The sequence below is a fragment of the Ciconia boyciana genome, chromosome 15 (genome assembly GCF_034638445.1).
Source record: "Ciconia boyciana chromosome 15, ASM3463844v1, whole genome shotgun sequence".
NCBI lineage: Eukaryota > Metazoa > Chordata > Aves > Ciconiiformes > Ciconiidae > Ciconia > Ciconia boyciana.
Window position 1 is genome coordinate 7,586,913 of NC_132948.1, and position 12,114 is coordinate 7,599,026.

At 39.0% G+C, this 12,114-nt stretch overlaps 1 protein-coding gene across 1 annotated transcript in view; it reads right to left on the reverse strand.

Annotated features, from left to right (window-relative positions):
* The window catches only part of KIAA1671 (KIAA1671 ortholog), a 90,995-nt gene that overhangs the window by 63,885 nt on the left and 14,996 nt on the right, over positions 1 to 12,114 (reverse strand). Inside the window, exons 2-4 of the mRNA XM_072879628.1 lie at positions 4,002 to 4,134; positions 1,795 to 3,451; positions 512 to 605 (exon numbers count right to left, since the gene is read on the reverse strand). Coding sequence (XP_072735729.1) covers positions 512 to 605; positions 1,795 to 3,398 — 1,698 coding nt within the window. The 5' untranslated portion in view covers positions 3,399 to 3,451; positions 4,002 to 4,134. The remainder of the gene's footprint in view (positions 1 to 511; positions 606 to 1,794; positions 3,452 to 4,001; positions 4,135 to 12,114) is intronic.

Consider the following 12,114-nt stretch of genomic DNA (forward strand, 5'->3'; position numbering starts at 1 on the left):
TCAGAACTTTCTGTATAATACTTTATTGTCAAAACTTCTAAGTTAAATGTTATTTAGGAGATTGACGTGACGCATACAGCATGTATTTAATAAGGAGTTGTGACTTAGATGGAGAAATGCACAACACTAATGCTATGCTTAGAGAAAATAAAGGATAATCACTGCACAAAAGCACAACAGCCATAGTCGATTCACTATGGGTTTTCATGCATTAAAAGTCCCTTTAAAATAATACATAAAATACTTTTCACTCTATACCACTGCATGCATTTAACAGCATGCGTATTTAACTTTTAAATACTCAACAGACATGATACTTCCATACTGTATCAGCGTGTCCTAAAGATAGACTTACACAAGTAAACCTAATAGGATTATGTCATTCTTAATACTCTCAATACACATTTTAAAGTCATTGATTGATAGAGACACACGGGACACAGGAGAGTGCTCTCTGCCTTCTAAATGCAAGCCTAGCCAGAGACCACATCAGCTGATGCTGTTTTCTTACTTTTTGATTTTCTTGCATCTCATTGATAGAGTCGTTTCTAGTTTCAGCAGGCTTCTCAGGCTTTGCTTCACTGCTTGATGTCGGACTTGAAAACCTAAGACAAAAGACTTCCGTTACTTCTTTTAGTCCAGTTAGTTAGTTAGCAGGTACACTTCCTACCAAAGCAGACTGGTAGAAATTATCCAATAAATTATATTTTTCAAAGGAGAAACATTACTTTTTCATAGTAACTAACTGTATTTGGTGGTTTAATTGTATCTAGACCAAAGGATTGTTGTTTCCTGAAAAATGGTTAATTATGCCGCTTATTGTACAGTGTAAGATTGAGAGATACACAGTGAAGCATACTGAAAGAGATACTAATAGTCTCATGCCTCAGTTAAATTTCTTTTCTTCATTTCGATCACAATGTTAAAAGAGCAAGGTTTGCTGAAAAATTCTATTATTCCACTGTTCATAAAGCAGGTCCTGTTAGCCAAACATCTGCTGCGTTCATTATGCAAAGCACACTTCCTTTACACTACCAGAAAACATTATCCTTCTTCCCTTATCCCTTTGTCATCACATACAGAACATGACCCATCCAGACTAGTACCAGGCCCTGCAGTATGGCCCCAGATAGTGCCTTGGGCGCTTTGCAGTACTCATTCCCGTCACAAACAAATTTTTATGATTTTGAATAATCAATTACCCAACTTTGTACTGAGAGAATACATTTTATCTTGGACTAAATCTCTTTTTACTGGACAAGATTTTTGTTTGTTTGTTTTGGTATGTAAAAATTAGCAGATCTCCTATTACTGTAACAACACTGCTCATTGCCACAGCTTAGGCAGAATAGACATCATAGGTCTTTAGGCTTTAATATGACAGCGAAATAAGACTCCTGTCTGGCTGAAAACCTGATACTCTATACCACTGTCAAAGACACGGTAACCATTCTTTTGCTTTCTCACAAATATATAAGCTTGCAGTCTACAATGCTCACCACAAGATTTCAAAATGCATGAAATTTTAATAATAGATATGCAGTTACAGTAACATGCAAAGGCCACAATATTGACAGCATTTATTTTCTTTTGCAGGTGTTGTCAGGGTATATTTCATTAAATTTTCTTTTTTTGGGGTAGGAAAAGGTGGGAAAAGGGCTCAAGAATAATAGCATAAAGAATAACTACATTTAGTGGAACCAAAATGATCAGTTATTTTACTGTACTGAGAGAGCAAGTTTTACTGAATGAGATGAAGTTAAGAGGATTAAATAGAATTTCTCTGCAACTTACATCTTTGTTAAGTCCGCAGAAAGTGGTCGTGACTGAAGTGACCTGCGCAGATTTCCTGGCTTAACATCAGTGTTTTCTGTTGTCAGTTCTTTGATTCTCTGTTGGATGTTCACACATCTGTTTTCCCTCTCAGCAGGTGACTGGAGAAGCTCTGTATCCATTGAGGTACTGGGATTTTCTGAAGTAAACAAACTAATGTGTTTTTTAACACTACCTCTTACGATATTATTCTCTTTTTCTGAGGAAGCTGCAGGGCTTTCACAGCCTAGAAACATACACGTTTCCTTCTCATCCGGTCTTTCCCCCCCCTTATTAGTTCTGCTTTCACTAGTGGTTTCATGGCTTCTTTCAGAATGGTGCAAGTTAGTCATTATTTCTGGTTTTGTGTCTATCTGCTCACTTTTACATTTAAGCTTCGTTTCCCACATGTATTTTCCATTACTTAGGATGCCAATCTCCTGACTACTGCATTTCAAATTTGTCTTAGAACTGCCTTTACTAAATTCAGTTTCTTCAGTTTTTGGCCCCATTTCAGACTGACTGTGGCAGCCTACGTCAGCAAAAGAAATTATCGATACATTCTCCTTGCTTTCATGAGATGAACAAGTCTTCTTGCAAGAAGAAAGATCTTTATGTTCAAACTTAGCTGTCAGGTCCATGGACAAAGGTCTTGGTTTTCTAACCCAGGATTTCTCTGTAGGAGATTTTTCCTCAGAAGCTTCCACGGTGCGATGCTTTTGATCTCGTAATGATTCCAGAAAAATAACAGATACTGGTCTATGTTTTGGCCTTTGCTGCACGTCAGTAGAGAAGTCAACTTTACTGTTGATATTATTTGCATCGTCATTGTTTTTCTCCCCTGGATGAGCTTCATACGCATCTTTTTTTTCACCAGTTTTGAGGGAGTTCCAAGAGACTGGTCTAAGACTGGAGGAAAGCGACACCTGCCTATGAAGAGACCCTTCAGGTTTCCTGGATGTTTCAGATGGCTGACATGGTTTCTCCAGCTTCACACTGCACTGAAGCTCTTCTGTTTGCATAGTACTAAATACTCTGCGGTCATCAGCAGCGCTTTTTTCTTGGGCCAGGCTTACCTTTGATTGCTCTGTGCCTGCTGTCTCAAAAAGAATGACAGTATTCGCACTGGGACCAGCATAGAAAGTCATGTTTGTGACTACTTCACTGCCAGCCTTGTTTTCATTTTCAATTACTTTCTGATCTACTAACGGAGGAACATTTCCACTTAATACCTTAACAGATGATGTTTCTTCAGTGGCCTTTCTAGTAAGACTACTTGATCTGAAAGCCGGAATAGGTGGTTTTACATTTGCAAAAGTATCTGAAGATTTCTCTTTAGAAAAAGGCTTTGGGAAAAGTCTTGGCCTTGATCCTAGCGATGGCATTGCTGCAGATCTCAAAGTGCTCCCAAACTTGTTCTTCTCTTCAGGAGTTAGTGATGCTGAAGCCTCCTTCGTCTTGTTACTTGCATCTGAAAGCACACTTACATACACACGCTGTGATTTATCCTCATTTCTGATTTCATTTAAGTCAGGTACTGTCGTCAAAGACGCCAAAGTAGAATTTATTTCTACTCTTGTTGCCATAGTTGTAATTACACATTCAACAAAATTGAAAAAATCCAACAAGGAAAAAGAATCTGCAAAAAAAGAAAGAAAATGCAGCTATTGATGTAGAGTCAGCATGAACCTCAAACAACATCATTCTAATTTAAATTCATGAGGTAGCTAAACTCAGATTAAGGTGCCTTTCAGATATGCTGTTTACAGAGTGTATCACATAATGAAAGACATACTGTTCCTCCTCCTCTGAAAAAACAGCAAGAAACACCATTATTCATTGATTAGGCCTAACAACCAAAGAATACATCACAAAACCTGCAAGAGCATCTGCACAGCACTGAGTTCCCATTAGTTGAGTAAGTTTCAAGGGCTGAGATACTTAAAAATAAAGAAATTAATTTCTTTTTTGAAGCAGACATCTCAATGTTGACATACAAACATCAACTCCTTTTCACAATATAAATAGCTGGCCAGATGCATTGAGCATGTACTTTCAAACTAACAAAAATATCAAGATTGGTTGGTGTGACTGAAAGTGTTATTGTTATCTATTAGCTAAGGCCTCCAATTAAACAATGGAAATAAATGCATATTCTACAAACCTCCAAAAGCTTTGCTACCACTTACCATAATTTGCATTTTCTGCTGCAACCAATCCATACAACCCAATTCACTTCTCATAGCGAAAAGATCCTGGTCACCAAGATCACATTAAGAACAGGGGAAAGCGACCGCTTCAGCAACACTGATCAGACCCCTCCTGCAAATAAAGAAAGAGCACTCAGATTCAAGTATGGCCCATACCCAGATCTACACAGGTAATACCACATGAGACAAAAATCCCGGACATTTTAAGGAAAAAAAGCTGGCTCCCGTTTTGAAGTATAAAGCCACCCGATTCAACTGTATAAAGTAAAAGAATGTTTATTTTTCAGACAGTTTAAAGAATCAACAAGAAATTATCACCTAAAGCCTGAAAAGTGTAATTGAAAGGTGAAGGGTAAATAACTGGGTCTGCACAATAGACAGACCAAATTTGAACATAGTTAAAACCACATTTCAATGAGTACTGTTTGCAAATTCAAGTGCTGTCAATCACTGGTTAAACACAGAGCTCTGTATTACTGTAATCTCAATTACTGTAATTTACTTTCTATTGTAAATCTCCTTTCTGTGACAACAGTATGTGAAGTGCTACCTGAGAAACTGACCTTCAAACGGCTGATTTTCAATCAAAATATTACTTTTACCATGACAAAGCAGTTTTTCCAATATCTCGCCAACAAAGGCAGGAGATTAGCTTTGGCTTTAATTATATTCTTACTGCAGAGATGAGGGAAAACCAGCAGTAATTAGAATTTCAGCAACAAGAAGTAACCTGAATTTTTCCCTAATAAAAAGTGTATTTAAACTTTGTAACAGATGCAGGTGGTTATGTAGGGTTAGATGCATGATTTTTTTTCCCCCTCCTTTAAAAGCTGTCATACTCTTAGTTTTTAGGAAATTCATACTGTATTTCATAGTCTCTCACTCAGGGGCTCAATTTTGTGTTGCCACCCTCGTCTACTTTTGGGCAGCCTTTGAAGGGGCAGTCTTTGGACTCCTCTCGCCTGATCTATTTTGGTGTGTATTTACCCTACAAATATGCCTATTTGTAGATTCTGTGGAATATGGAGCCCCTGCATGTGAATATTAAAAAAAAAAAAACAACCCACAGAATATTGCCTTCCTGAGTCTGCAGTCTGGAAAAATGGTTATTTCACCTTCAGCTTCCCTTGAGCAGACTAACACCACACTGGCACCATAAATTGCAGAGATTTGTTTTTGTCCCTTGCATTTATGCCTTCCTCTCTCAGGCCGGCTAATGAACTCTGTTCACCTTGCCCGTTCCCTTTCATCTTTCAATCCACTTGAAATTCTGTCTCAACTACTTACATGCTATGCTAGTCCCCTTCAAGTCCATGACCTCTCCTTTCCAAAATAGTCACTAACCCAATCAGCTTATCAGAATCAATCTGTCCCTTCCACAATCTCACAGATCTTAGTGAAATCTTCCTCTGTCTCCCACTCCTTATTCTAAGAAACACCATCAAAATCCGCTTAAAATGCTCTCACATTCCAAGGATGCAAAGGTTTTGTGAAGAGCAGTTATACTCTAAAAGTAGAATAGTAACACTTGCTGAAAAAAGGGCAATGCTAACAGGAAATACCGCAGAGCAAAAAATTAAGCTGTAAAACCAGCATCTGTCTTGCAGTACCTGAGAACAGGTCTGCTCATATCATTCTGTAGTTCTTTTTCTTTGGAAAAGAAGAAGGGGGCACAGAGCTTCTTAAATGGAATAAAACTTGATCCTCAAAGGAACGCAAGGCAGTGAGTATACAATGCGGGACATAATCCTTGCTAACAGCATACAACTCATTTCTCCAGCCAACATTCCTAAACCACAATTTACCCATTCTGATAATATTTGTTCCTTCGTTTTATTACACTACACTTCAGCTTTACAGGATCCCGGGTTTTTTCTACATGACCTAGCAAAGTCAGTTTTCAGGTTTTAAATTCTTACTACTTAGATACCCTACAACAGATACGTGGCCCAAAACAGACAAGTATTCAAAAAAGGAGAACAAAAGGGGGGGGGGGGGGGGGGAAATCAGCCAATTTTGGAAATTACAAAGCTCCTGGAACTTCAAAAAGCTGCACATTTGATAAAGAGGAATCATGTTATCAATGCCATATATAATATACACTAGACTCTGTGTCTCGGTTTTGAAATACACACCTTGGTTTTGATAAACGTGCTTCTCTAATACTGTCTAGTCAAGTTGGCAATGTACAAAATTTGGGGCAATTTAAAAAAAATCAACTGTAAACTAAGTTGCATGAGAATTTTGGATGCTATTAATATTTAGTGTTACTACTGTAATGGTACGATTACAATTGTAAATCCCTCATCGTCAGCTACAATATGTTATTCCCTTCCCCTGACCCGCGGCTGCTCAGGGACAGTCGGCCAAGTTGCACGTGCTGCCGTGGCCGCCGAGCCGGCTGTGCTGCCCCACGCTGCCACTCTGTCCTCCACATGTCCCCACTCATTCAGCAAAGCACCCAAGCCACGTTGTCACCTTTTCTGGGCACTGTTTCTCTTCGTGGTCCCTAAGCTTCGATCACGCTCCCCTCGGCTGTTCTGGGTTGCATTCTGCGTGCACAAATGAAAGTATAAACGGCACCAAAATCTCTTTTGAAATTCTTCCTGCTTTTAATGAACAAAATGGTGCATGAAGGCCTGGCTCCTCCCCCTCTGCTCCTCTTCCTCAGCTTCAAAACTGCAACTGTGCTTTTTCCTGGGCCAAGCTGAATGCCTACAGGGTGTTACAGAGATGCACACACAAACACTGCTCCAGGCTCAAACTGAGTCTTAAATTCCTAATGTCTTGAGGTGTTGTTTGGATTTTTAATTAAACAACCTATCTTTACAGAGATTATTAACATTGCTCATTAGAAATCAAAATGGATTATTCACTTCACACAGTGTTATTTTTGCAAAAATCATATGGGAAGGGCTTTACCCAAAACACATCCTTTATATTTAGTGTTTGCCTGCCCTGCCTTGCCCACCAGTGGCACACAGGACTATTATTTACATCAGTGGTAATTCCTTTAAGCCTATTAGGACAACAGGAGCAGCAGCCTGCAGATAATTCTTCCACCATGAATCACGTGATTATTGTCCACTTCCTTGCTCATAAATAAGAATGTTTTAAATGACACAAAGTAAAATAATCTATAATCTCTCCCTGAACCTCCACAACAGATAACAAGTCCATCTGTCTTTTGTAAGGATGGAAAGCATAAAAATTCCACAGAGAAAATCTCTCTGCTATTAAAAAAAAAAAAAATCCAGTTTATAAAATTGAAAACAACCAGAAAGCATGGCTCCAACAGTGAATATCCACATCTGTTTATACTAAGAATACACCAGCAGAAAATTACCAAATAAACACAAGGTTTTCCTTCTTTAGGCACAACTTTACCAGCAAATCTGTTACCAGTATAAAAAACTTACTCCCTTAGTGTGTAAATACAGAAGAGATTTATATAACTACATGTATTAGCAGCTTCTGAAAACACAGCTTTGCCAATGACTAGAGATTGGTCTGTCCTGCAGGTTTTCACTGGTAGAGCAAGCCACACGAGCTACTGAAAACAAATGCAGCGACCATACATGCCGCACAGACAAAAAACAATACAAGATTTATTTCATTCCTTCTACAGAAGGCTTCCCCACTGTCTTAAATATTTCCGTCTTAGAAAAAAAGTTTTTTCTTTTTCTGTTTTCTCCTTTCTCTCCTCACTGACCATATATTGGCATCAGTCTACAGCAATTCGTCATTTAACCTAAGCTATCCTCCTGCTGCTTCCTGCAACACTTGGAGAGTTGCTGATAGGATCTGCTCTGCTAATTCTTACTTAATCCAATGACTCAATGTGCAGGTATGAAAAAAAGAATAACTTAACCTTGTGTGTGAATACTGTCAAGAACGTAAGACTATAGCACAGTCAAAATAACATGAAGAGAAAAAAAAACCCTCTTCTGAAACTTTTATAACTAAGTAGATCATGCAACTAATTCAGTAAAAAAAGGCTTTTTCTATTCTTGGATTTAAGCCTGATTCACGTTATTAGTACCGTCATTCACTGAAATGGGATCCATCAGTTGTATTTAAGAGGACATACACAGTCTCTGAAAGAGAAAGATTAATAAAAATACTGTCACGCTGGCTCTAATTTTTAAAAATATTCTTGGACAAATTTATTCACAAAGTAAGAACAAGCAATAAAATGCATTTAAATTATCTTTTCCCAGGTTCACAGTGAGAAGTTCAGTAGAACAAGGCGCTTGTTCTGCTTCTCAATAATCAAAATTAACAGGTTGAGAACTAAAAATACACATTCCAAATCTCACAAGACAGATATCTTGTGACCTGCAAAGCCCCACAGATCTTTAATACTAATATTCCAAAGCATTGCAAAATTTAAAATAGTCTTTCTCCGTTCCCCATCTGCAAGCCTATTTGAAGCCTCTAGGTTGTTTTTTTTGTAAAAAAGGACAAAGTACTGTTCTTTTGGATATTATAGTCCAGTCCCATCACAAGGATGAAATACTCTGCTCTGACATTTTCTCCCACTGCAGAGAAAGATTAGCGTTTCGTTAAATAAAGTGCCCATCCTATAAATAGCAGCATTTACAAGCACTTGTAAATCTCTAATTGCTATTGCCAGTACAATTGCATAACTATCATCACTTGTTAGAGCTTCACTGAGATCTAGACATGCACTAAAGGACAGAAATATTTTCAAGTATCCTTTTGATCATGCTGGCATCTCAGTACTAGAGTGAAAACTTTACACCTTATATTTTAATACCCATTCTTTTAATAATTTAAATATTCTAACCCTTGTTACAAGGTAAGATAGTCGAAAGGGTAACAAATTATAAAGCATGACAAGCAAGTAGCTTCAGCAATTCAAACTGGCCCCACACAGGCAATAACATCCATAGCAAACCAAGAATTGGATGTTAAATACGCTGGCGTGTCCACGTAATGGACAACATAAATCTAAGATGACATTCTTGATGTGGTAGGACAATCAATTGACTGAGACAATCATCCAGGAAAACACATTAATTTATGTTAAAATAGGATTCAACAGCAAAACGCAACTGTCCATAACCGAGACGAAACACGCTGTGACAGCTGTGGGGCAGAGGGAGTCATCCTCCAAATTTCCTTGAATTTGTAAGACAAAGATCAGTCCAGAGGGAATGACTTGTGAAAAACATTATATGTAATTGCCTGCTTCTGCAGCTGTCAGTCCTACAGAGTTTTCATAACAATGTATGTGTGTCACGTATAAAAAGTAACCAAACAGGATTAATCTACAAAAATCACAGTCACCACTAGTGAGCAGTAACGTCCCTGGCCCTTGTCTGTCTGGCAGGGTGGCTGCACTCTGTTCAGAAAGAAAAGGTCATTTCTAGAAAACAGTTTCAGAATTTCACCCTTTAAAAACATCCAGTTTGATTCTGGATTATCAGCCTGCTTGCTCTGTTGCTCTTCCTCCACGCAGCGCCAATGGACGTGGCGCCCACCACCCCTCCTGTCCAACAAAACGCTTTTCTCCTCTGTAGTGTTGAATGATTTTAAAGGAAGAATCTGTGATTCTTCCCAGCAAAGAGAGATCTCTCCAAACATCAACCGTGACCACACTTTCCCCTGCATGGCCACCACATTTATTATCAATCCTCAACCATTTTCAGGGTTTTCAGCTCTGAAAAGATCTCAAAAAAAATCTGCACTGTGAGTTTTGGAGCAATTACCACCATTCTACAGACAATTAAGGGCAACTACTTCTCTGTCAAGATAAACTTTGTTAAAACCAGACTCTTGGCTAGGGTTTTTCCTCATTGTACATCATTGCCAGCGTGTTCTCCTCAAGAGAGAGGTCCACCAAGAGCACACAGGCTGAAGGAGCACATTAGGCATTTCCTCTGGCCTGTACAACTACCTCATTACATCTCATTCTTCCGTAATTTCATTCTCCACAACCCTCTCATTGACAGTTTCAGAGCAAACTCTTTTCCTTTCCAAGTTTCACAGAGGGTCTAATTTGTTTTGAAAGTTTCACGAGACCTAACTAGAACAAACCCTAACCAAAGGAAAAACACTTAGAAATGTGGGTGAATCATCATTTTTTTGGTACCAGATGCTGTGCATCCTCACCCTCCTGAGTGAGTCATCTGTTATTTCCAGCTAGCATTCTGCATGAGGGATTCCACCTGGCTCATTTGTGGGTGTGTATTTTCAGGAAGTCCAATTCTTTCAGCCATTGAAATAGAGAACAAAAGCAAAACCTTGATTTCTGCCAACGGAGGATGACATTCAGCAGGAATAATATGAATTACTGGATAAGGCTGAAGTCAGGCTAAGAGCACGTTTGTGCAGAAGGTCGGTATTCCCAGCAGGCCTCAGAAAGCACTGCTTTGTTTGCTTATGTCATCAAACATTTGCTTTTGTGGTGAGCTTCAGCTCCTGTTAATATTCTTTTAGGTTTCATCCTCATAAATGTGTTTCACCCACAAAACAAGGCCTGCAAATAACTTCTCCCCATTATATGCAGTTTAGTGTGAAAAAAGACATTCCAGAAAGAATTGCATTGCATGCCAGATGAAATATTAATGATCAGGTTTGGCTACAAGCAAGAAAAATTGACTATGGAACTGAAAAAAGAAAAAGAAGTCAAACCAATACTCTTACAGGAAGATGTTCAGTTGTTTCAGGCAGAACTCTATTCTATGTGCAGTTCCCAAAGGTCAACAGGGTTATATCCCCACCACAACGGAGGGTGGATACTTTAATTTGCAACCTGGCACATTTCTCCTCAAACCTTTTCAGAATCATTATAAAACTTCCTCCTGGTTAATCTGTAGGAACTACATGGTCTTCTTGTTGCAGGAAGCTTAACTTGATTTTTCACTGTATTTAAAATAAATTTTGATTAGAATAAGGGGTTTTTTTGCACAGACTCTAAAGGAACAGGGTTAAATCCCTGGCTATGTCTTTTTCGTACACTTATGCTGTACATCACGAATATGATGAAATTAATCACATACTAATTTATTTATACCTCCTTTGAGTGTATGGTCTCCATGACCTTGCTTTAGAAGAGGTGAAATCTGGTTCATTACTGTTTCAGAAATACATCAAGTAGCTACTGATCCCTCTGACCTCAAGCAGGCGGCACTTTCAACCATCCCTTTCTAGCTGAAGCCCACAGAGGCAAGGTACAGCTGCGTTTTCTCTAGAGGCTCCAGCTTTGAGTGTGAATGTTCTCATTTGGCAGGCACACCATGGACATGACTGAAGGAGAGTAAGGAGATGGATGAGCCAGCTGTCTGCAGCACAGATAGAAATACAGGACTGAAAAAAAACCAACTTTGGCATTCTTCCATTTAATACTCCCCTACAGAATACCATATTCAATACCATGCTTCAACAGTAAAAGGAGCTTAGAGACCACCCACACCTGAAAATATTTACTGTAATTGCACATACTTCTTGTTCTCTTGGCAGTAAGGGAAGATAAAGGACAACTGTCTTCAATCTCAGAGCTGACAGGACACAGATACTACCACTGGATTTTCTGTTTTGCTCACCACGCTTGCTGCCTTCAGATTTACCAGCTGCTGCAAATGCTTTATAAGCAGCAACAATATTATTGGGACAGTTTCCTCCCAGAACACTGGTGAAAACTACACAGACGCTGACATTGAAACTATTTACTTCATCGAGCAAATGCAAAGTTAAAATACCCCCCAGAAAATCCCTGCAGTAAAACACCTTGCTAAGCTTGCCAGCCAGCATGGAAACAAGCAAAGCTAATGAGAACTGCAAAGGTGCAACGCTCCCACTACTCAGGAGAGATGGGTCTGCTTCTGACCCGAAGTGGCATGCAAGTCAAAGTATCGAGTGAAACAGATCTGTGGGCTTTAGCTTATTAAAAAAAAGATCCACCTACTTGTTACAAAAATAGGCAAGTGCCTTCACAGAACTACTGCTTGCAAGCAAAGGCTATGCAGCCTTCAGAAATAAACCTGACACATCACCCTCTGCACCCAGGAAGGAATCAGAGGGAACGGGTCATTTCATATAAACTGAGCTTCTGAAGGTCACTATA